The sequence below is a fragment of the Pseudophryne corroboree genome, chromosome 5, assembly GCF_028390025.1.
Source record: "Pseudophryne corroboree isolate aPseCor3 chromosome 5, aPseCor3.hap2, whole genome shotgun sequence".
NCBI lineage: Eukaryota > Metazoa > Chordata > Amphibia > Anura > Myobatrachidae > Pseudophryne > Pseudophryne corroboree.
Window position 1 is genome coordinate 138,731,574 of NC_086448.1, and position 26,895 is coordinate 138,758,468.

Sequence of the window (26,895 nt, forward strand, 5' to 3'; positions counted from 1 at the left end):
GCATGACGATCTTAAACCGTGGGTCTCTACAGAGCAGACAGCTATATTTCCCTTTTCTTTACAAGATTTGCTTTGGTTGCAAACCCTTTTCATCCCTTTAAGAGTTGCTGCCTGTAAGGTTGTTCAAGCGACGTTATCAGCTTGGCGACCTGCGATTAAATCTATCCCTCTCCACAGTTGTCTCTTCATACTATATCCCTTTTAATCCCTAATTTACTGTACAATTAATACATGGCATGAAGTAGGCTTTTCTACTCTGCAGGATGTTATCCAAGACGGTTTTTTAGTCCCCTTTTCCATCCTTCAGGAGAAATTCCACATACCTACACAAGAATTTTATAAGTACCTCCAATTAAGACACTGGCTCCAGGGTTGCCTTCCCAAATGTCCCCATCACATTAGTTTCCCTAAAATATTTCTATCTCTACTAAAGCCCCGAACCAATAGAGGCAGTATCTCTAGATGGTACCAACATCTGATTATGGGATCCCAAAGTGGTATCTTTCCCTCACAGACTAAATAGGAAAAAGATATTCCTAATGCATTTACAGAAGCTATATGGAAAGACATATTTCAGTCCTCTTTTAAAATCTCCAAATGTGTAAATCATTCTGAAATGTATTAAAAGTTGGTTCACAGAATTTATTTTACACCGGAGCAACTGCATAAGATTTGACTTGATGTCTCTTCTAGCTGCTGGAGGAATTGCGGGATGGTGGGCGATATCCTACATATCTTCTGGTTGTGTCCAGCAATACAACCACTTTGGCGAGAAGTATTTCTTCTTATTTCCAAAGTATTGGGAGTGGTTATTTTGGCTGACCCTCTCTTAGCACTTTTTTATTACTACCCTGGTGAGATGTCTAATTGTGATAAATACCTCCTAGGCCATATTCTAATAGCCTCTAAAGCCGCTATCGCCAAACTGTGGAAGTCTGCCGCAATTCCTACTATATTGATGATTGAAAATAAGATACATCAACATTTTGTTTTTGAAACTGCAGAATGGAACTATTCCTCCCTACCTACCTCTATTCACATGAAATGGTACAAGTGGACCATATATAAATAGAGATCAGGCCGATCTTATACCTATAGTGCTCCTGTTGATTTGTCTGTGCTACGGTCTCCCGGGTCGAGCTTGACCACGAATCCTTAATCAGTGAAGACTTTATTTTTATTTTAACTCATTGTACCCTAACTGTGATGATGTATTATTGCTTACTTGATATGTCCCCTCCACCACCCCATGTCTCTATTGCATTTTTTTTTCTGCAGTCCCCTTTTTGTTTTGTACTCTGATGTTTGTGTAAAACTTCAATAAAAATATAATATTTAAAAAAACAAAAAACAAAGCACAACGGAACTTGCCATGAAGAAAAGCAGCATCCACTGCATTGTAGCATTTCTTATACAGAATCAGATGCAATCATGTACGGATATAAAAGTACTCCATATCAGATTAATCAGTGCAGTCTTGTGAAGCAGTTTTGTTGCATTGCATTGCGATTATGTTGAAAATTCAAGAGAGAAAAGTGATTGGTGCAAGCCTTGTTGCACAGGACCTAATGCGCAAAAAAGGATGTTTGGAGCGACTGCAGCAGTAGTGCATGACACATGAAAGGTCAACACTGGAAAAGGTCAACAGATTCAAAAGGTCGGCAAGTGAAAAAGTTGACAGAAAATGTTTTTTTGGTGTTGTTATTTGTCGTCTGAGCACATGGACCCCCAATTAGTGTACCACGTCCCCTCACATGTCTCGCTTTGCTCGCCGTACTTCGGGCAAGGTGACCTCACTGCGCTTGGTACAGGTTACTATTCCCAATCGTAGTCCATGTAGAAGATAAAGTATGAAAAACTTGAAAAAAGTTTAATAAATTGGCTACGGCCATACATGTGTCGACCATCAGCATGTTGACAAAATGCATGCCGATCATATGGTGTCGACCGGTTTACTGTCTAACAAAACACTGTAGATCTATAGGCCGCATACCCAGTAGATCTGGGATAACAAAAAAGATAAAAAATAAATAAATAAGTGACAATTAAAAACTTTCAACTAATGATAAATAAGACTATATGGGGTCAAAATTGCTTCACCTGGAGAACTACTATAATCCGATTGTTATGCAAATAAAACACTGCAAGCAATCTACCACTCACAAATGATGACATTTTAGCGAAAAGGCCAAAAAAAATCAAATATCATTATTTCCAGTATTTTGGGGGTCATACCGAGTTGATCACTCGCTAGCAACTTTTTGCAGCGCTGCGATCAGGTCAAAACTCTGCAAAACTGCGCATGCACGAAAATGTGCAGGAGCGTCGTTCGGGTACAAAGCGGATCGTTGCTGAGCGATGGATTTAACAAAGAATCCATTTGCACAGCCGATCGCAAGGAGATTGACAGGAAGAAGGCATTTATGGATGTCAACTGACCGTTTTCAGGGAGTGTTTGGAAAAACGCAGGCGTGTCCTAGCGTTTGCAGGGCGTGTGTCTGACGTCAATTCCAGCCAAGAACAGGCTGAAGTGATCGCAAGGGCTGAATAAGTTCAGACCTACTCAGAAACTGCACAAACTGTTTTTGTAGTGCTCCGCTGCAAAAGCGATCGCTTTCTTGCAAAGCTAAAATACACTCCCCTGTGGGCGGCGACTATGCGTTTGCACGGCTGCAAAAAGTTGCTCGCAAGCGATCAACTCGGAATGATCCCCTTTGTGCACTGTCATAAATAACAATTGTATTCAAGTCCAGTAAATGCAATTGCTGTCATTTAATAAAGCAATTATCTTTAATGCACACAAATATGTATTTATTTCTAAGACTTCAGAGATGATTCCTTGCTCTTTTATTCCATCTTAAATTAGTATTAGACCACGGCATCTTACCTCATCACTGTCAGTATAACCTGTATTCAGTATAACCTGTATTCATGTATGTAATACATGAAGGAACTTTCTTTTCTCTAACGTCCTAGAGGATGCTGGGACTCCGTAAGGACCATGGGGATAGACGGGCTCCGCAGGAGACATGGGCACTTTAAGAAAGACTTTGACTCTGGGTGTGCACTGGCTCCTCCCTCTATGCCCCTCCTCCAGACCTCAGTTTGATACTGTGCCCAGAGGAGATGGGTGCACTGCAGGGAGCTCTCCTGAGTTTCCTGCTAAGAAAGTATTTTAATTAGGTTTTTTATTTTCAGGCAGCACTGCTGGCAACAGACTCCCTGCATCGTGGGACTGAGGAGAGAGAAACAGCCCTACTTCTCTGAGTTTCAAGGACCTGTTTCTTAGGCTACTGGACACCATTAGCTCCAGAGGGAGTCGGAACACATGTCTCACCCTGGAGTTCGTCCCAGAGCCGCGTCGCCGTCCTCCTCGCAGAGCCAGAAGATAGAAGCCGGGTGAGTATGAGAAGAAAGAAGGCTTCAAAGGCGGCAGAAGACTTCGTGATCTTCACTGAGGTAACGCTAGAGATGAGCGGGTTCGGTTTCTCTGAATCCGAACCCGCACGAACTTCATGTTTTTTTCACGGGTCCGAGCAGACTCGGATCCTCCCGCCTTGCTCGGTTAACCCGAGCGCGCCCGAACGTCATCATGACGCTGTCGGATTCTCGCGAGACTCGGATTCTATATAAGGAGCCGCGCGTCGCCGCCATTTTCACACGTGCATTGAGATTGATAGGGAGAGGACGTGGCTGGCGTCCTCTCCATTTAGATTAGGGTTGAGAGAGAGAGAGAGAGATTGACCTGAGGCTGTGATACTGTAGAAGAGAGTGCAGAGTTTAGTGACTGACGACCACAGTGACCACCAGACAGTGCAGTTGTTTGTTTTATTTAATATATCCGTTCTCTGCCTGAAAAAAACGATACACACAGTGACTCAGTCACATACCATATCTGTGTGCACTGCTCAGCCCAGTGTGCTGCATCAATGTATATATATATCTGACTGTGCTCAGCTCACACAGCTTATAATTGTGGGGGAGACTGGGGAGCACTGCAGTGCCAGTTATAGGTTATAGCAGGAGCCAGGAGTACATAATATTATATTAAAATTAAACAGTGCACACTTTTGCTGCAGGAGTGCCACTGCCAGTGTGACTAGTGACCAGTGACCTGACCACCAGTATATATAATATTAGTAGTATACTATCTCTTTATCAACCAGTCTATATTAGCAGCAGACACAGTACAGTGCGGTAGTTCACGGCTGTGGCTACCTCTGTGTCGGCACTCGGCAGCCCGTCCATAATTGTATATACCACCTAACCGTGGTTTTTTTTTCTTTCTTTATAGTCATACTAGTTACGAGTATACTATCTCTTTATCAACCAGTCTATATTAGCAGCAGACACAGTACAGTGCGGTAGTTCACGGCTGTGGCTACCTCTGTGTCGGCACTCGGCAGCCCGTCCATAATTGTATATACCACCTAACCGTGGTTTTTTTTTCTTTCTTTATACATACATACTAGTTACGAGTATACTATCTCTTTATCAACCAGTCTATATTAGCAGCAGACACAGTACAGTGCGGTAGTTCACGGCTGTGGCTACCTCTGTGTCGGCACTCGGCAGCCCGTCCATAATTGTATATACCACCTAACCGTGGTTTTTTTTTCTTTCTTTATACATACATACTAGTTACGAGTATACTATCTCTTTATCAACCAGTCTATATATTAGCAGCAGACACAGTACAGTGCGGTAGTTCACGGCTGTGGCTACCTCTGTGTCGGCACTCGGCAGCCCGTCCATAATTGTATATACCACCTAACCGTGGTTTTTTTTTCTTTCTTTATAGTCATACTAGTTACGAGTATACTATCTCTTTATCAACCAGTCTATATTAGCAGCAGACACAGTACAGTGCGGTAGTTCACGGCTGTGGCTACCTCTGTGTCGGCACTCGGCAGCCCGTCCATAATTGTATATACCACCTAACCGTGGTTTTTTTTTCTTTCTTTATACATACATACTAGTTACGAGTATACTATCTCTTTATCAACCAGTCTATATTAGCAGCAGACACAGTACAGTGCGGTAGTTCACGGCTGTGGCTACCTCTGTGTCGGCACTCGGCAGCCCGTCCATAATTGTATATACCACCTAACCGTGGTTTTTTTTTCTTTCTTTATACATACATACTAGTTACGAGTATACAATCTCTTTATCAACCAGTCTATATATTAGCAGCAGACACAGTACAGTGCGGTAGTTCACGGCTGTGGCTACCTCTGTGTCGGCACTCGGCAGCCCGTCCATAATTGTATATACCACCTAACCGTGGTTTTTTTTTCTTTCTTTATACATACATACTAGTTACGAGTATACTATCTCTTTATCAACCAGTCTATATATTAGCAGCAGACACAGTACAGTGCGGTAGTTCACGGCTGTGGCTACCTCTGTGTCGGCACTCGGCAGCCCGTCCATAATTGTATATACCACCTAACCGTGGTTTTTTTTTCTTTCTTTATACATACATACTAGTTACGAGTATACTATCTCTTTATCAACCAGTCTATATTAGCAGCAGACACAGTACAGTGCGGTAGTTCACGGCTGTGGCTACCTCTGTGTCGGCACTCGGCAGCCCGTCCATAATTGTATATACCACCTAACCGTGGTTTTTTTTTCTTTCTTTATACATACATACTAGTTACGAGTATACTATCTCTTTATCAACCAGTCTATATATTAGCAGCAGACACAGTACAGTGCGGTAGTTCACGGCTGTGGCTACCTCTGTGTCGGCACTCGGCAGCCCGTCCATAATTGTATATACCACCTAACCGTGTTTTTTTTTTCTTTCTTTATACATACATACTAGTTACGAGTATACTATCTCTTTATCAACCAGTCTATATATTAGCAGCAGACACAGTACAGTGCGGTAGTTCACGGCTGTGGCTACCTCTGTGTCGGCACTCGGCAGCCCGTCCATAATTGTATATACCACCTAACCGTGGTTTTTTTTTCTTTCTTTATACATACATACTAGTTACGAGTATACTATCTCTTTATCAACCAGTCTATATTAGCAGCAGACACAGTACAGTGCGGTAGTTCATGGCTGTGGCTACCTCTGTGTCGGCACTCGGCAGCCCGTCCATAATTGTATATACCACCTAACCGTGGTTTTTTTTTCTTTCTTTATACATACATACTAGTTACGAGTATACTATCTCTTTATCAACCAGTCTATATATTAGCAGCAGACACAGTACAGTGCGGTAGTTCATGGCTGTGGCTACCTCTGTGTCGGCACTCGGCAGCCCGTCCATAATTGTATATACCACCTAACCGTGGTTTTTTTTTCTTCTTTATACATACATACTACTACGACATCTCTTTATCAACCAGTCTATATTAGCAGCAGACACAGTACAGTACGGTAGTTCACGGCTGTGGCTACCTCTGTGTCTGCACTCGGCAGGCAGTCCGTCCATAATTGTATACCACCTAACCGTGGTTTTTTTTTCTTTCTTCTTTATACATACATAGTTACATAGACATCTCTTTATCAACCAGTCTATATTAGCAGCAGACACAGTACAGTACGGTAGTTCACGGCTGTGGCTACCTCTGTGTCTGCACTCGGCAGGCAGTCCGTCCATAATTGTATACCACCTAACCGTGGTTTTTTTTTCTTTCTTCTTTATACATACATAGTTACATAGACATCTCTTTATCAACCAGTCTATATTAGCAGCAGACACAGTACAGTACGGTAGTTCACGGCTGTGGCTACCTCTGTGTCGGCACTCGGCAGCCCGTCCATAATTGTATATACCACCTAACCGTGGTTTTTTTTTCTTTCTTTATACATACATACTAGTTACGAGTATACTATCTCTTTATCAACCAGTCTATATTAGCAGCAGACACAGTACAGTGCGGTAGTTCACGGCTGTGGCTACCTCTGTGTCGGCACTCGGCAGGCAGTCCATAATTGTATACTAGTATCCATCTCCATTGTTTACCTGAGGTGCCTTTTAGTTGTGCCTATTAAAATATGGAGAACAAAAATGTTGAGGTTCCAAAATTAGGGAAAGATCAAGATCCACTTCCACCTCGTGCTGAAGCTGCTGCCACTAGTCATGGCCGAGACGATGAAATGCCAGCAACGTCGTCTGCCAAGGCCGATGCCCAATGTCATAGTACAGAGCATGTCAAATCCAAAACACCAAATATCAGAAAAAAAAGGACTCCAAAACCTAAAATAAAATTGTCGGAGGAGAAGCGTAAAATTGCCAATATGCCATTTACGACACGGAGTGGCAAGGAACGGCTGAGGCCCTGGCCTATGTTCATGGCTAGTGGTTCAGCTTCACATGAGGATGGAAGCACTCAGCCTCTCGCTAGAAAAATGAAAAGACTCAAGCTGGCAAAAGCAGCACAGCAAAGAACTGTGCATTCTTCGAAATCCCAAATCCACAAGGAGAGTCCAATTGTGTCGGTTGCGATGCCTGACCTTCCCAACACTGGACGTGAAGAGCATGCGCCTTCCACCATTTGCACGCCCCCTGCAAGTGCTGGAAGGAGCACCCGCAGTCCAGTTCCTGATAGTCAGATTGAAGATGTCAGTGTTGAAGTACACCAGGATGAGGAGGATATGGGTGTTGCTGGCGCTGGGGAGGAAATTGACCAGGAGGATTCTGATGGTGAGGTGGTTTGTTTAAGTCAGGCACCCGGGGAGACACCTGTTGTCCGTGGGAGGAATATGGCCGTTGACATGCCAGGTGAAAATACCAAAAAAATCAGCTCTTCGGTGTGGAGGTATTTCACCAGAAATGCGGACAACAGGTGTCAAGCCGTGTGTTCCCTTTGTCAAGCTGTAATAAGTAGGGGTAAGGACGTTAACCACCTCGGAACATCCTCCCTTATACGTCACCTGCAGCGCATTCATAATAAGTCAGTGACAAGTTCAAAAACTTTGGGTGACAGCGGAAGCAGTCCACTGACCAGTAAATCCCTTCCTCTTGTAACCAAGCTCACGCAAACCACCCCACCAACTCCCTCAGTGTCAATTTCCTCCTTCCCCAGGAATGCCAATAGTCCTGCAGGCCATGTCACTGGCAATTCTGACGATTCCTCTCCTGCCTGGGATTCCTCCGATGCATCCTTGCGTGTAACGCCTACTGCTGCTGGCGCTGCTGTTGTTGCTGCTGGGAGTCGATGGTCATCCCAGAGGGGAAGTCGTAAGCCCACTTGTACTACTTCCAGTAAGCAATTGACTGTTCAACAGTCCTTTGCGAGGAAGATGAAATATCACAGCAGTCATCCTGCTGCAAAGCGGATAACTGAGGCCTTGACAACTATGTTGGTGTTAGACGTGCGTCCGGTATCCGCCGTTAGTTCACAGGGAACTAGACAATTTATTGAGGCAGTGTGCCCCCGTTACCAAATACCATCTAGGTTCCACTTCTCTAGGCAGGCGATACCGAGAATGTACACGGACGTCAGAAAAAGACTCACCAGTGTCCTAAAAAATGCAGTTGTACCCAATGTCCACTTAACCACTGACATGTGGACAAGTGGAGCAGGGCAGGGTCAGGACTATATGACTGTGACAGCCCACTGGGTAGATGTATGGACTCCCGCCGCAAGAACAGCAGCGGCGGCACCAGTAGCAGCATCTCGCAAACGCCAACTCTTTCCTAGGCAGGCTACGCTTTGTATCACCGCTTTCCAGAATACGCACACAGCTGAAAACCTCTTACGGCAACTGAGGAAGATCATCGCGGAATGGCTTACCCCAATTGGACTCTCCTGTGGATTTGTGGCATCGGACAACGCCAGCAATATTGTGTGTGCATTAAATATGGGCAAATTCCAGCACGTCCCATGTTTTGCACATACCTTGAATTTGGTGGTGCAGAATTTTTTAAAAAACGACAGGGGCGTGCAAGAGATGCTGTCGGTGGCCAGAAGAATTGCGGGACACTTTCGGCGTACAGGCACCACGTACAGAAGACTGGAGCACCACCAAAAACTACTGAACCTGCCCTGCCATCATCTGAAGCAAGAAGTGGTAACGAGGTGGAATTCAACCCTCTATATGCTTCAGAGGTTGGAGGAGCAGCAAAAGGCCATTCAAGCCTATACAATTGAGCACGATATAGTAGGTGGAATGCACCTGTCTCAGGCGCAGTGGAGAATGATTTCAACGTTGTGCAAGGTTCTGATGCCCTTTGAACTTGCCACACGTGAAGTCAGTTCAGACACTGCCAGCCTGAGTCAGGTCATTCCCCTCATCAGGCTTTTGCAGAAGAAGCTGGAGACATTGAAGGAGGAGCTAACACGGAGCGATTCCGCTAGGCATGTGGGACTTGTGGATGGAGCCCTTAATTCGCTTAACAAGGATTCACGGGTGGTCAATCTGTTGAAATCAGAGCACTACATTTTGGCCACCGTGCTCGATCCTAGATTTAAAGCCTACCTTGGATCTCTCTTTCCGGCAGACACAAGTCTGCTGGGGTTGAAAGACCTGCTGGTGACAAAATTGTCAAGTCAAGCGGAACGCGACCTGTCAACATCTCCTCCTTCACATTCTCCCGCAACTGGGGGTGCGAGGAAAAGGCTCAGAATTCCGAGCCCACCCGCTGGCGGTGATGCAGGGCAGTCTGGAGCGACTGCTGATGCTGACATCTGGTCCGGACTGAAGGACCTGACAACGATTACGGACATGTCGTCTACTGTCACTGCATATGATTCTCTCAACATTGATAGAATGGTGGAGGATTATATGAGTGACCGCATCCAAGTAGGCACGTCACACAGTCTGTACTTATACTGGCAGGAAAAAGAGGCAATTTGGAGGCCCTTGCACAAACTGGCTTTATTCTACCTAAGTTGCCCTCCCACAAGTGTGTACTCCGAAAGAGTGTTTAGTGCCGCCGCTCACCTTGTCAGCAATCGGCGTACGAGGTTACATCCAGAAAATGTGGAGAAGATGATGTTCATTAAAATGAATTATAATCAATTCCTCCGCGGAGACATTGACCAGCAGCAATTGCCTCCACAAAGTACACAGGGAGCTGAGATGGTGGATTCCAGTGGGGACGAATTGATAATCTGTGAGGAGGGGGATGTACACGGTGATATATCGGAGGGTGATGATGAGGTGGACATCTTGCCTCTGTAGAGCCAGTTTGTGCACGGAGAGATTAATTGCTTCTTTTTTGGGGGGGGTCCAAACCAACCCGTCATATCAGTCACAGTCGTGTGGCAGACCCTGTCACTGAAATGATGGGTTGGTTAAAGTGTGCATGTCCTGTTTTGTTTATACAACATAAGGGTGGGTGGGAGGGCCCAAGGACAATTCCATCTTGCACCTCTTTTTTCTTTTCTTTTTCTTTGCATCATGTGCTGATTGGGGAGGGTTTTTTGGAAGGGACATCCTGCGTGACACTGCAGTGCCACTCCTAAATGGGCCCGGTGTTTGTGTCGGCCACTAGGGTCGCTAATCTTACTCACACAGTCAGCTACCTCATTGCGCCTCTTTTTTTCTTTGCGTCATGTGCTGTTTGGGGAGGGTTTTTTGGGAGGGACATCCTGCGTGACACTGCAGTGCCACTCCTAGATGGGCCCGGTGTTTGTGTCGGCCACTAGGGTCGCTAATCTTACTCACACAGCTACCTCATTGCGCCTCTTTTTTTCTTTGCGTCATGTGCTGTTTGGGGAGGGTTTTTTGGAAGGGACATCCTGCGTGACACTGCAGTGCCACTCCTAGATGGGCCCGGTGTTTGTGTCGGCCACTAGGGTCGCTAATCTTACTCACACAGCTACCTCATTGCGCCTCTTTTTTTCTTTGCGTCATGTGCTGTTTGGGGAGGGTTTTTTGGAAGGGCCATCCTGCGTGACACTGCAGTGCCACTCCTAGATGGGCCCGGTGTTTGTGTCGGCCACTAGGGTCGCTAATCTTACTCACACAGCTACCTCATTGCGCCTCTTTTTTTCTTTGCGTCATGTGCTGTTTGGGGAGGGTTTTTTGGAAGGGACATCCTGCGTGACACTGCAGTGCCACTCCTAGATGGGCCCGGTGTTTGTGTCGGCCACTAGGGTCGCTTATCTTACTCACACAGCGACCTCGGTGCAAATTTTAGGACTAAAAATAATATTGTGAGGTGTGAGGTATTCAGAATAGACTGAAAATGAGTGTAAATTATGGTTTTTGAGGTTAATAATACTTTGGGATCAAAATGACCCCCAAATTCTATGATTTAAGCTGTTTTTTAGTGTTTTTTGAAAAAAACACCCGAATCCAAAACACACCCGAATCCGACAAAAAAAATTCGGTGAGGTTTTGCCAAAACGCGTTCGAACCCAAAACACGGCCGCGGAACCGAACCCAAAACCAAAACACAAAACCCGAAAAATTTCAGGCGCTCATCTCTAGGTAACGCACAGCACTGCAGCTGTGCGCCATTGCTCCCACACACCTCACACACGGCAGTCACTGTAAGGGTGCAGGGCGCAGGGAGGGCGCCCTGGGCAGCAATATAAACCTCTTATTTGGCAAAAGTGAGCATATATACAGCTGTACACTGTATATATGCATGAGCCCCTGACAATTTTACACTTTTAGCGGACTGAAGCCCGCCGCCGAGGGGGGGGGGGGGGGGCTTCCTCCTCGGCACTCACCAGCGCCTTGTTTTTTCTCCACAGTAGCTGAGAGGAAGCTCCCCGGACTCTCCCCTGCTTATACCATGGTAGAAGAGGGGGTTTTAAAGAGGAGGGGGGGGGGCACATAATTTGGCGCAGATAATAATAACAGCGCTACTGGGTAAACATTAAATTGCTGTGTTTTTTCCTGGGTCATATAGTGCTGGGGTGTGTGCTGGCATACTCTCTCTCTCTCTGTCTCTCCAAAGGGCCTTGTGGGGGAACTGTCTTCAGAAGAGCATTCCCTGAGTGTGTGGTGTGTCGGTACATGTGTGTCGACATGTCTGAGGTAAAGGCTCTCGTAAGGAGGAGATGGAGCAAATGTGTGTGTGTGGTGTCTCCGTCGACAACGCCGACACCTGATTGGATATGTGGAATTAAGTGCTAAGATAAATTTATTGCACAAAAGATTAGAGAACAGACAGGGAATCTACCCATGTCTGTCCCTATGTCGCAGAGACCTTCAGAGTCTCACAACGCTCACTATCCAAAGTAATAGGCACTGATATCGACACGGAGTCTGACTCCAGTGTCGACTACGATAATGCAAAGTATAGCCAAGACTGGCAGAAATAGTATTCAATATATGATTATTGTAATAAAAGATGTTTTGCTTATCACTGATGACTCATCTGTCCCTGACACGAGGGTACACTTGTTTAAGGGGAGGAAAGCTGAGGTAAATTTCCCTCCTCTCATGAAGAAAAAGAGCGGGAATCTCCAGACAAGAAACTGCAGATTCCCAAAAAGAATTCTCAGGGAGTATCCTTTCCCTACTAGGGCCAGGATACGATGGGAATCTTCCCCTAGGGTGGACAAGGCATTGACACGTTTACCAAAAAAGGTAGCGCTGACTTAACAGCTATCCTCAGGGATCCTGCAGATAGCATGCAGTAAAAGTACTTTGAAGTCCATTTACACACATTCTGATACACTACTCAGACCGGCGATTGTGTCGGCGTGGGTTTATAGCGCTGTGGCAGCGTGGACAGATGCCTTATCAGTGGAGATTGAAACCCTAGATAAGGATACCATGTTGTTGACCCGTATATATATATATATATATATATATATGTATATATATAAAATATGTTGTCTTATATATATATATATATATATATATATATAAGACATGCCCAAAGAGACATTAGTCTACTGGGTTCTAGAGTCAACGCTATGTCGATTTCTGCTAGACGTGTCCTGTGGAACATGCAATGGACAGGTGATGCCGACTAAAAGAGGCATATGGAGGGTTTACCTTACAAGGCTGAGGAATTGTGTGGAGAAGGGCTCTTGGACCTGGTCTCCACAGCTATAGCTGGTAATTCTGATCTTTTGCCTTATATTTCCTCACAGCCTAAGAAAGCACGACATTATCAAATGCAGTCCTTTCGGTCGCAGAACAACAAGAAAGTACGAGGAGCGTCCTTTCTTACCAGAGGTAAGGGCACAGGGCACAGCTAGTTCCCAGGAACAGAAGTCCTCCCCGGCCTCTACTAAATCCACCGCATGACGCTGGGGCTCCCCTAAGGGGGTCCGCCAAAGTGGGAGCGCATCTTCGACTCTTCAGCCACATCTGAGTTCACTCACAGGTGGATCCCTGGGCAATAAAAATTGTTTCTCAGGGTTACAAGCTGAAATTCGAAGGTGCCTCCTCGCCGGTCTTCCTTATCGGCCATACCAGCTTCTCCCCCAGAAAGGGTGATAATATTAAATACAATTCACACATTGTATCTACAACAGGTGGTGCTCAAGGTTCCCCTCCTTCAACAGGGAAGGGGATATTACTCAACCTTGGCTGTAGTCCCGTAAACGGACGGTTCGGTCAGACCTTTTTTAAAATTAAAAATCTGAACCTATACTTGAAAAGGTTCATATTCAAGGTGGAATCGCTTAGAGCGATCATCGCCAGCCTGGAAGGGGGGGATTTTATGGTGTATCTAGACATAAAGGCTGCATACCTTCATGTTCCCGTTTATCCACCCCATCAGGCGTACCTAAGAATTGCAATACAATATTGTCATTACCAATTTCAGGGTAATTGGCGGGAATGATGGTGCTCCTACGCAAGCAAGGAGTCACAATTATCCCATACTTAGACGATCTCCTAATAAGGCGAGATCAAAAGAGCAGTTGTTGAACAGAGTGTCACTTTCGCTGAAGGTGTCACAGCAACTCGGCTGGATTCTCATTATCCCGAAGTCACAGTTGGTTCCTATGACTTGTCTGCCCTTCTTGGGTATTATTCTGGATACGGACTAGAAATGGGTTTATCTTCCAATGGAGAAGGCCCAGGAACTAATGACTCTGGTTATAAAACTATAAAATCCAAAACAGGTGTCAGTACATCACTGCAGTTGGGTCCTGAGGAAGATGGTGGCATCTTACGGGGCCATTACCTTCGGCAGGTTCCATGCGAGGACCTTCCAATGAGATCTACGGGACAAGTGGTCCGGATCACATCTACAGATGCATCAGTTAATAACCCTGTCCCTTAGGGCCAGAGTGTCTCTCCTATAGTGGCTACTGAGTGCTCCCCTTAGGGTTGCAGATTCGACATCCAGGACTGAAGTCTGGTAGCCACGGATGCGAGCCTCCGAGGTGGGTGAGCAGTCACACAGGGAAGAAACTTCCAAGGTCTTTGGGTCAAGTTACAAAAAAAAAAAACTTGTATTCAAATCAACATTCTGGAGCTGAGGGCCATATACTACGCCCTTCGGCAAGCGGAGACATTGCTTCGCGACCTACCGGATCTGATCCACTCAGACAACATCACCGCAGTGGCTCATGTAAACCGCCAAGGCGGCATGAAGAGCAAAGTGCAAATGGCAGAAGCCACCAGGATTCTTCGCTGGGCGGAAAATCATGTAAGCGCACTGTCAGCAGTGTTCATTCCGGGAGTGGACAACTGGGAAGCAGACTTCCTCAGCAGACACGACCTGCATCCGGGAGAGTGGGGACTTCATCAGGAAGTCTTTGCACAGATTGCAAGTCGGTGGGGACTGCCCCAAATAGACATGATGGCGTCCTGTCTCAACAAAAAGCTACAAAGGTATTGCGCCAGGTCAAGAGACCCTCAGGCGATAGCTGTGGACGCCCTAGTGATGCCGCGGGTGTTCCAGTCAGTCTATGTATTTCCTCCTCTTCCTCTCATACCCAAGGTGTTGAGAATAATAAGAGAAAGAGGAGTGAGAACAATACTCATTGTTCCGGATTGGACACGAAGGACCTGGTATCCGGATCTGCAGGAAATGCTCACAGAAGATCCGTGGCCTCTTCCTCTAAGACAGGACCTGTTGCAACAGGGTCCCTGTCTGTTCCAAGACTTACCGCGGCTGCGTTTGACGGCATGGCGGTTGAACGCCAGATCCTAGCGGAAAATGGTATTCCGGATGAGGTCATTCCTACGCTAATAAAGGCTAGGAAGGACGTGACATCTAAACATTATCACCGAATATGGAGAAAATATGTTTCTTGGTGTGAGGCCAGGAATGCTCCTACGGAAGAATTCCATCTAGGCCGTTTTCTTCACTTCCTACAAACTGGAGTGAATTTGGGCCTAAACTTAGGCTCCATTAAAGTTCAGATTTCGGCCTTATCCATTTTCTTTCAAAAGAATTGGCCTCTCTGCCTGAAGTACAGACTTTTGTGAAGGGAGTACTACATATTCAGCCTCCTTTTGTACCTCCGGTGGCGCCTTGGGACCTTAACGTGGTGTTAAGTTTTCTTAAGTCACATTGGTTTGAATCACTTAAAACGGTGGAATTAAAATATCTCACTTGGAAGGTGGTCATGTTGTTAGCCTTGGCTTCGGCTAGGCGAGTTTCGGAATTAGCGGCTTTATCACATAAAAGCCCCTATCTGGTTTTCCATATGGATAGAGCGGAGTTGCGGACCCATCCTCAATTCATACCTAAGGTGGTCTCATCCTTTCATATGAACCAACCTATTGTCGTGCCTGTGGCTACTCGTGACTTGGAGGATTCCGAGTCCCTTGATGTGGTCAGGGCTTTGAAAATTTACGTGGCCAGAACGGCTAGGATCAGAAAAACAGAAGCACTGTTTGTCCTGTATGCAGCCAACAAAGTTGGCGGCCCTGCTTCAAAGCAGACTATTGCTCGCTGGATCTGTAACACGACCCAGCAGGCGCATTCTACGGAAGGATTGCCGTTGCCAAAATCGGTTAAGGCCCATTCCACTAAGAAGATGGGCTCGTCTTGGGCGGCTGCCCGAGGGGTCTCGGCACTACAGCTGTGCCGAGCTGCTACTTGGTCGGGGTCAAACACCTTTGCAAAGTTTTAGAAGTTTGATACCCTGGCTGAGGAGGACCTCCTGTTTGCTCAATCGGTGCTGCAGAGTCATCCGCACTCTCCCGCCCGTTTGGGAGCTTTGGTATAATCCCCATGGTCCTTACGGAGTCCCAGCATCCTCTAGGACGTTAGAGAAAATAAGATTTTAAACCTACCGGTAAATCTTTTTCTCGTAGTCCGTAGAGGATGCTGGGCGCCCGTCCAAGTGCGGACTACTTCTGCAAGACTTGTATATAGTTATTGCTTACATAAGGGTTATGTTATAGTTTCATCGGTCTTGGACTGATGCTGTGTTGTTTTTCATACTGTTAACTGGGTAGTATATCACAAGTTATACGGTGTGATTGGTGTGGCTGGTATGAATCTTGCCCTTGGATTACAAAAATCCTTTCCTCGTACTGTCCGTCTCCTCTGGGCACAGTTTCTCTAACTGAGGTCTGGAGGAGAGGCATAGAGGGAGGAGCCAGTGCACACCCAGAGTCAAAGACTTTCTTTAAGTGCCCATGTCTCCTGCGGAGCCCGTCTATCCGCATGGTCCTTACGGAGTCCCAGCATCCTCTACAGACTACGAGAAAAAGATTTACCGGTAGGTTTAAAATCTTATTCTTGTTGATATGCAATGCGCACCTTTTTGTTTTATCATGGGGCTAAAGAGCTCTTATAAAACTACTCAGCTATGTTTACTGTGTTACGATATTCAATTAAAATGTATGCGCTGACTCCGTTATATATGAGTGACAGCAAATTGCCAGACGTCAGCAAACAGACAACTAACAGATGGCTACGTAACCTGTAACATACTGCATCGTCATTGCTTCTCTAACTTGGTTTATAACCAACAGACCTGTCACAACAGTCAATAAAATCAGAACATTAGAATCTAAATGGAAACTGGGTAGACTAACATGTACATAAGTTAATTTAGGTTATTTAAAAATAGAATTCGTATGCTATTTGTCATTTCCAAAATGTCACTGGGCTCACAGCTCTATAGGCAAACTTTAAAATACTTAAAGTACCCCTTAAATAATACATGCATTAAAGCATATAGTAAAATGTGGGAGGGAGAGAGCAGGGGAGAGAGAGAGAGAGAGAGAGAGAGAGAGAGAGAGAGAGAGAGAGAGAGAGAGAAATAGAGAAGGTGAGATGTGATAGATAGATAGATAGATAGATAGATAGATAGATAGATAGATAGATAGATAGATAGATAGATAGATAGATAGATAGATAGACAGACATAAAGACGGACAGACGGACAGATAGATATATAGATAGATCGATCAGCCCAGTTTAATGGGGGGTACACACGGCCTGATTCAGGTTCAGCGTGATGTGTGCTGTGTCCGATGTGGGCTTAGGGGGTCATTCCGAGTTGTTCGCTCGTTATTTTTTCTCGCAACGGAGCGATTAGTCGCTAATGCGCATGCGCAATGTCCGCAGTGCGACTGTGCCAAGTAAATTTGCTATGCAGTTAGGAATTTTACTCACGGCATTACGAGGTTTTTTCTTCGTTCTGGTGATCGTAATGTGATTGACAGGAAGTGGGTGTTTCTGGGCGGAAACTGGCCGTTTTATGGGAGTGTTGGAGAAAACGCTACCGTTTCTGGGAAAAACGCGGGAGTGGCTGGAGAAACGGAGGAGTGTCTGGGCGAACGCTGGGAGTGTTTGTGTGATGTCAAACCAGGAACGACAAGCACTGAACTGATCGCACTGGCAGAGTAAGTCTCGAGCTACTCAGAAACTGCACAGAGAAGTCTTTTCGCAATATTGCGAATCTTTCGTTCGCAATTTTGATAAGCTAAGATTCACTCCCAGTAGGCGGCGGCTTAGCGTGTGCAAAGCTGCTAAAAGCAGCTTGCGAGCGGACAACTCGGAATGACCCCCTTAGCACACATCGCAGCGGGTGTCTGTACACACGCTGTTATGTGTGCTAGCCCGATCCTAACTAGACCGCAATGCTCAATGAGAGCCTTGTGATCTGGCCAGATCTTGACTGCATACAGTCAAGATTTGAGCCAGTGATAACGATGCGTGGGGTTGTGCATCGCTATTGCTATGGGGCATACACATGGATTGATCTGTGCTTAATTTCTAAGACATTTAGTCAGATTGCTTAGAAATTAAGCAAAAATCTCTCCATGTGAACTAACCCTTCAGAGCAGAGAGAGCCTGCACAGAGGCAGAACTCTGGGAGGCAACGGAGTCATCTGCCGCCGGGCTCCTGCTCTGAAGGGGGGCACCTCTTCTCCCATTCTGTGACACCATTGAATTAAGTTAATTGATGGCTGCCGCTATCTTTTCACTATATGAAGTGACTTCTCTGACAATTACAACAATTAAACGTAACTTCATATAGTTAGCATTCTCATGCTTCCTCTACAGAAGCAAATATTAAATAACTCCATCAGTAAAGTGTCTGCTGTTAGTATAACAGGTCATGGGGTTCTAATCCTGGGTATGACTGCTAAGAAATGTGTGATTTAAAATAATAGACAATGAAATGTATATTTACAGTATATACATGTTTTTTTTCATGCACATACATACATACATACATACATACATATATCTATTTAAATATCGGGGGGGGGGGGGGGAGCAACTGGGATGAACTTGCCTCCGGGCAACTGGGACGAACTTACGCCACTGAGCCTGCATACAGGCTCCATGCAGGCCCGCTCCTCTCTGGCAGGGCAGTAGACTCTGGCTTTGTGCCAGAGCCTACTGCGCAGGCGTAGGTCTCTGGGAACATGGACCTTGGGACTTCTCTACAGTATATTCACAAATCAAAAGGGATTTATTGCAGTATATTCACAAATCACCAGGAAAATGGCTACTGCACCATTTTTCCTGTAATTTCTGCTGCTCTGCTGAACTCTGGATACAGCTGAGAGGTAAGTATATATATATATATATATATATATATATATATGGTGCAGGGTGTGCATGTAGGCCCCCTTGGACCCTGCGGTCCACACAGCCTGCACCCATTATAGACATGGCATTGAGACAGACAGGATTCAGATGGAGACACTGCACCTGCCACAGACAGACGCAACTGTCAATTTGGTATGCGATGGTGTGCTGATGGTGGAGTGTCTAGACCTGCCATTGATTTTACAGAGTACAAGGGAGCAGAAAGTGGGCGTCTTGGCATGCACACTTGCTGATGCCAGCATCATTGAGCGACGGCAAGGATGGGGGGTCGAATGGTATCATACTGCATTTGGCAGCATGGCATCGTTCGCCATCTCCTCAGATCTTTCTGCAGGTTCAAAATATCTGAGGAGATGACTAATGACCCGTGGGTGTGCACATTGCATCGTTATCGTGCCAACACACGGATAGTTTTTAAATGATTTGTTGTTCCAACTCGTCGAAAACGGCAATATCATTTAAATTGTGGGGCAGATGTATTAACCTGGAGAAGGAATAAAGGAGTGATAAACCAGTGAAAAGCGCAAGGTGATAACGCACCAGCCAATTATTACGGATTTGAAAAATTACAGTTAGCTGACTGGCTGCTGCGTTATCACTAGTGAGGAGCGGGTTCGGTTTCTCGGAATCCGAACCCCCCCGAACTTCACCAATTTTACACGGTTCCGAGGCAGACTCGGATCTTCCCGCCTTGCTCGGTTAACCCGAGCGCGCCCGAACGTCATCATCCCGCTGTCGGATTCTCGCGAGATTCGTATTCTATATAAGGAGCCGCGCGTCGCTGCCATTTTCACTCGTGCATTGGAGATGATAGGGAGAGGACGTGCAGCATTCTCTCAGCTTCTGTGTTCAGTGTGCTGCAAATATCTGTGCTCAGTGTGCTGCAAATATCTGTGCTCAGTGTGCTTGCAAATATCTGTGCTCAGTGTGCTGAAAATATCTACGTTCTCTGCCTGAAAAATGCTCCATATCTGTGCTGCATTGTAGTATAGGAGGACAGTGCAGAATTTTGCTGACCAGTGACCACCAGTATTATATAGCAGTACGGTACAGTAGTCCACTGCTCTACCTACCTCTGTGTCGTCAAGTATACTATCCATCCATACCTGTGGTGCATTTTAGTTGTGCACAGTATATATAGCAGGAGGACAGTGCAGAATTTTGCTGACCACCAGTATATAATACATAGCAGTACGGCACAGTAGGCCACTGCTCTACCTACCTCTGTGTCGTCAAGTATACTATCCATCCATACCTGTAGTGCATTTTAATTGTGCGCAGTATTATTTAGTAGGAGGACAGTGCAGAATTTTGCTGACCACCAGTATATAATATGTAGCAGTACAGTACAGTAGGCCACTGATCTACCTACCTCTGTGTCGTCAAGTATACTATCCATCCATACCTGTGGTGCATTTTAGTTGTGCGCAGTATATATAGTAGGAGGACAGTGCAGAATTTTGCTGACCATCAGTATATAATATATAGCAGTACGGTACAGTAGGCCATTGCTCTACCTACCTCTGTGTCGTCAAGTGTACTATCCATCCATACCTGTGGTGCATTTTAGTTGTGCGCAGTATTATATAGTAGTAGGACAGTGCAGAATTTTGCTGACCACCAGTATATAATATATAGCAGTACGATACAGTAGGCCATTGCTATTGCTATATTACTGGAATATAATTCCACACATTAAAAAATGGAGAACAAAAATGTGGAGGGTAAAATAGGGATAGATCAAGATCCACTTCCACCTCATGCTGAAGCTGCTGCCACTAGTCATGGCCGAGACGATGAAATGCCATCAACGTCGTCTGCCAGGGCCGATGCCCAATGTCATAGTAGAGAGCATTTAAAATTCAAAAAACAAAAGTTCAGTAAAATGACCCAAAAATCAAAATTGAAAGCGTCTGATGAGAAGCGTAAACTTGCCAATATGCCATTTACGACACGGAGTGGCAAGGAACGGCTGAGGCCCTGTCCTATGTTCATGGCTAGTGGTTCAGATTCACATGAGGATGGAAGCACTCATCCTCTCACTAGAAAAATGAAAAGACTTAAGCTGGCAAAAGCACAGCAAAGAACTGTACGTTCTTCTAAATCACAAATCCCTAAGGAGAGTCCAATTGTGTCGGTTGCGATGCCTGACCTTCCCAACACTGGACGGGAAGAGGTGGTGCCTTCCACCATTTGCATGCCCCCTGCAAGTGCTGGAAGGAGCACCCGCAGTCCAGTTCTTGATAGTCAAATTGAAGATGTCACTGTTGAAGTACACCAGGATGAGGATATGGGTGTTGCTGGTGCTGAGGAGGAAATTGACATGGAGGATTCTGATGGTGAGGTGGTTTGTTTAAGTCAGGCACCTGGGGAGACACCTGTTGTCTGTGGGATGAATATGGCCATTGACATGCCTGGTCAAATTACAAAAAAAAAATCACCTCTTCGGTGTGGAATTATTTTAACAGTCAACAGGTGTCAAGCCGTGTGTTGCCTTTGTCAAGCTGTAATAAGGATGTTAACCACCTAGGAACATCCTCCCTTATACGTCACCTGGAGCGCATTCATCAGAAGTCATTGACAAGTTCAAAAACTTTGGGTGACAGCGGAAGCAGTCCACTGACAACTAAATCCCTTCCTCTTGTAACCAAGCTCCTGCAAACCACACCACCAACTCCCTCAGTGTCAATTTCCCCCTTTGACAGGAAAGCCAATAGTCCTGCAGGCCATGACACTGGCAAGTCTGACGAGTCCTCTCCTAACTGGGATTCCTCCAATGCATCCTTGAGTGTAATGCCTACTGCTGCTGGCGCTGCTGTTGTTGCTGCTGGGAGTCGATCGTCATCCCAGAGGGGAAGTCGGAAGACCACTTGTACTACTTCCAGTAAGCAACTGACTGTCCAACAGTCCTTTGCGAGGAAGATGAACTATCACAGCAGTCATCCTGCTGCAAAGCAGATAACTCAGGCCTTGGCAGCTTGGGTGGTGTTAAATGTGTGTCTGGTATCCACCGTTAATTCACAGGGAATTAGACAATTTATTGAGTTAGTGTTTCCCAGGTACCAAATACCATCTAGGTTCCACTTCTCTAGGCAGGTGATACCGAGAATGTACACAGACCTCAGAAAAAGAGTCACCAGTGTCCTAAAAAATGTAGTTTTACCCACTGTCCACATAACCACGGACATGTGGACAAGTGGAGCAGGGCAGACTCAGGACTATATGACTGTGACATCCCACTGGGTAGATGTATTGCCTCCCGCAGCAAGAACAGCAGCAACGGCACAAGTAGCAGCATCTCGCAAACGCCAACTCGTTCCTAGGCTGGCTACGCTTTGTATCACCATTTTGCATAATAGGCACACAGCTGACAACCTCTTACGGAATCTGAGGAACATCATCGCAGAATGGCTTACCCCAATTGGACTCTCCTGGGGATTCGTGACATCGGACAACGCCACCAATATTGTGCGTGCACTACATGTGGGAAAATTCCAGCACGTCCCATGTTTTGCACATACACTGAATTTGGTGGTGCAGAATTTAAAAAAAAACGACAGGGGCGTGCAAGAGATGCTGTCGGTGGCCCGAAGAATTGTGGGCCACTTTTTGCATTAGCCACCGCGTGCCGAAGACTGGAGCACCAGCAAACACTCCTGAAACTGCCCCGCCATCATCTGAAGCAAGAGGTGGTAACGAGGTGGAATTCAACCCTCTATATGCTTCAGAGGATGGAGGAGCAGCAAAAGGCCAATCAAGCCTATACATCTACCTATGATATAGGCAAAGGAGGGGGAATGCACATCACTCAAGCGCAGTGGGGAATGATTTCAACATTGTGCAAGGTTCTGCAACCCTTTGAACTTGCCACACGTGAAGTCAGTTCAGACACTGCCAGCCTGAGTCAGGTCATTCCCCTCATCAGGCTTTTGCACAAGAAGCTGGAGAGATTGGAGGAGCTAAAATGGAGCGATTCCGCTAGGCATGTGGGACTTGTGGATGGAGCCCTTCATTCGCTTAACCAGGATTCACGGTGGTCAATCTGTTGAAATCAAATCACTACATTTTGGCCACCGTGCTCGATCCTAGGTTTAAAGTCTACATTGTATCTCTCTTTCCGGAAGACACAAGTCTGCAGAGGTGCAAATACCTGCTGGTGAGACACTTGTCAAGTCAAGCGGAACGTGACCCGTCAACATCTCCTCCTTCACATTCTCCCGCAACTGGGGCTGCGAGGAAAAGGCTAAAAATTCCGAGTCCACCCGCTGGCGGTGATGCAGGGCAGTCTGGAGTGAGTGCTGACATCTGGTCCGGACTGAAGGACCTGCCAATGATTACTGACATGTCGTCTACTGTCACTGCATATGATTCTGTCACCATTGAAAGAATGGTGGAGGATTATATGAGTGACCGCATCCAAGTAGGCATGTCAGACAGTCCGTACGTATACTGGCAGGAAAAAGAGGCAATTCCGAAAGAGTGTTTAGTGCAGCCGCTCACCTTGTCAGCAATCGGCGTACGAGGTTACTTCCAGAAAATGTGGAGAAGATGATGTTCATCAAAATGAATTACTGTATAATCAGTTCATCCGTGGAGACATTCACCAGCAATTGCCTCCAGAAAGTACACAGGGACCTGAGATGGTGGATTCCAGTGGGGACAAATTAATAATCTGTGAGGAGGGTGATGTACACAGTGAAAGGGGTGAGGAATCGGAGGATGAGGAGGAGGTGGACATCTTGCCTCTGTAGAGCCAGTTTGTGCAAGGAGAGATTGATTGCTTCTTTTTTGGTGGGGGCCCAAACCAACCAGTCATTTCAGTCACAGTCGTGTGGCAGACCCTGTCGCTGAAATGATGGGTTTGTTAAAGTGTGCATGTCCTGTTTATACAACATAAGGGTGGGTGGGAGGGCCCAAGGACAATTCCATCTTGCACCTCTTTTTTGTTTCATTTATCTTTGCATCATGTGCTGTTTGGGGACTATTTTTGAAGTGACATCCTGTCTGACACTTCAGTGCCACTCCTAGATGGGCCAGGTGTTTGTGTCGGCCACTTGGGTCGCTTAGCTTAGCCATCCAGCGACCTTGGTGCACCTCTTTTTTTTCTTTGCATCATGTGCTGTTTGGGGACTATTTTTTAAATCGGCCATCCTGTCTGACACTGCAGTGCCACTCCTAGATGGGCCAGGTGTTTGTGTCGGCCACTTGGGTCGCTTAGCTTAGTCATCCAGTGACCTTGGTGCAAATTTTAGGACTAAAAATAATATTGTGAGGTGTGAGGTGTTCAGAATAGACTGGAAATGAGTGGAAATTATGTTTATTGAGGTTAATAATACTATGGGATCAAAATGACCCCCAAATTCTATGATTTAAGCTGTTTTTGAGGGGTTTTTGTAAAAAAAAAAACGAATCCAAAACACACCCGATTTTGACAAAAAATTTTCTGGGATGTTTTGCCAAAACGCGTCCGAATCCAAAACACGGCTGCGGAACCGAATCCAAAACCAAAACCCGAAAAATTTCCGGTGCACATCATTTGTTATCACCTTACACTTATCACTGGTTTATCTCTTCTTTATCCCTTCTCCAAGCGTAATACATCTGCTCCAATGTACCATGTGTGGGGGCCTTAAGATCTACAGTATTGTGTTGAGCCTCCTATCACCTGAAGTGAAGTTGCACTTATTTTTAGCATAGTAAATAGAACACTCTTGATGAGATGACATGCAATGTATGGCTATCCTAAGCAAGGCTGCATAATTATGCACATAGTGAAATGAGTAACTGTATTGTATATGTATAATATTTAGATAATATATAAAGCTGCATAGTAATATAGATAGTGAAATGGGTAACTATTTCATGCTATATATTAAATATATAGTATAATGTGTAAAGCTGCATAGTAATATAGATTGTGAAATTAGCAATTTCATAATAACATACTGTATGTGTATTTTATAAAGCTGCATAGTAATATAGATATTGAAATTGATAACTGTATGTCACTGTATATACTGTATACTATGTATGATATATAAAGCTATATAGCGGCTGTAAAGAAATATACACTGTAGATAAGGGAAATGGCTAATTGTATAGTACTAAATGTGTGTGTAATATATAAAGCTGCACAGTTATATAGTGAAATGGGCACTATATACAGTATGTAGGAAATATAGAGAAATGGGTAACTGTATAGCATGTATGATATATAAAACTGTGCAGTAATATAGATAAGGAAATTTTTTAGAACTATATATGTAATATATTATATAATATATAAAACGGCTGCACAGTAACGTAGACAGTGAAATTGATAACTGCATAGTACTATATATGTGTAATATACTGTATATAATATATAAATATATGAAATGGGTAACGTACACACGCCCCGCTCCATACCGGAGAGGAGTCTCCTAGCTGCAGCGGTGGCTCCGTCCGATTCCTGACCCTGATGACTGTGACAGCTCCCACCGCGATGCTGGACAAGCCCAGTCCTATCTCCAGCACAGACAACACCAGGAGGCTCCCAATGATCTGGCTGCTGGTGCACATGCTTCCCCGGGCATCATTCCTCCCAGCTCAGGCAGGGGAAGCATCCATCAGCCTCAGATCTTCTTCTTGCGTCTTCCTGCTCTGCTCCTCTCCAAACTTTTCCTACAGCACATATTCAGGAAACACACAAATTCTGCATGGCAGGCACACTGCTGACACTGGGGGTAAATAAACTCCTCATGTACCAGGCAGGATGCATCATAGGTGCCAGGCAGGAGACATCATAGGTGCAAAGCAGGACGCATCACAGGTTCCAGGGCAGCCGGAGGGTTCTCATTGCAAGACGCTGTCCAGGGTGCTGAAGTCGAGGGTGCTGATTGCTTAAGTCCAAGTCACTGTGTAGCTTTTCCCGTCACTTAAGGAGCACCCTTCGTTGCAGCTCCTGTATTCTGTCTCACAAATTCTATACTGGAGCCTGAGTTTCACCCCTATGGTCGACTGGTGTCGGTATTACAACCAGAGGATTCTATGCACCATGCAGGAAGGGAGATTGCATTAGCTAGATTATGCATTGCTTAGGGCGGTATGAAGTAGTGGGCGGCTCCAGAGCTGGAGCTCACTATACTGTATGACGAGATACTGGCAATGTAAAGAGCAATTCTTTGCTTAGCCTCTTGTAGAATTGCAGATTCTCCGTCTTGGCTGCAGCAGGTGGGAATAAGAGATTTATCACCTTTGCCTCTGTCAGTGTGAGACACTGTGCAGCTCATGAGCAATAGTAAAAGTACAGGCAGGGTAACAAAGTGACTAATCCATGTACTGTACCTGGAATTGCTAGGCAGGCAGTGCACATGGCATAATTAGCTCCATGGGTACTGATCAGCAAGGCACGTGGGCTGCAGCTGGTGACACAGCACACTGACTGACCTGAGAGTGAAAGTGAAGGATACAACCTCCCCATTCTTCACTAAATAGTAACAATTCAGCGCAGATTTGGTGCAGGCAATGATTTTAAAAAGAGGTGAGTGCACATCCGAATCTTCACAGCAATTTTTTTACCCTCTTCTCCGAATTTTTTATTTTACAATTCAGTTTTAAAAGAAAGTGTGCAGTATATCATTTTTAAGCTGTCTGAGTACAAATCGTAATCAGGGAATGACTATTTCTCCAGAGCGCTAAATACCATCTGTGTTCTACATTTATCATGGAGTTAGTTTTGAAGAGCAGCTAATTAGTGGGATTGGATGAAAAATGTAACTGTCCAGACCCTGGAACGCTGGTCCGGACTGTCTCCATGCTGCAATCTCTGCCACTCTGGAGCTTGTCGTGCGCGTCCTATCCGTCCCCATTTGTGTGGTCAGTGGTGTCACAATGGGAGTGCGGGCCACTCCCAGGTGTCACCCTTCTAGGAGGTGACATCAAAATGCCGACTCCGCAGTGACAGGAGTGTGACACTAACCTACAGCCAGGGTGGCGGAGG

At 45.6% G+C, this 26,895-nt stretch overlaps 1 protein-coding gene across 3 annotated transcripts in view; it reads right to left on the bottom strand.

The window, feature by feature from the left end:
• The window catches only part of TMEM196 (transmembrane protein 196), a 117,269-nt gene extending 91,075 nt beyond the window's left edge, over window positions 1–26,194 (bottom strand). For 2 of the 3 annotated variants that reach the window (XM_063924814.1, XM_063924816.1), the window contains exon 1: window positions 25,305–26,194. In XM_063924814.1, the coding sequence (XP_063780884.1) occupies window positions 25,305–25,475 (171 nt within the window). In that variant the 5' untranslated portion in view covers window positions 25,476–26,194. The remainder of the gene's footprint in view (window positions 1–25,304) is intronic. The other variant, XM_063924815.1, reaches the window with a different exon arrangement.
• Between the last annotated feature and the right edge of the window lie 701 nt (window positions 26,195–26,895).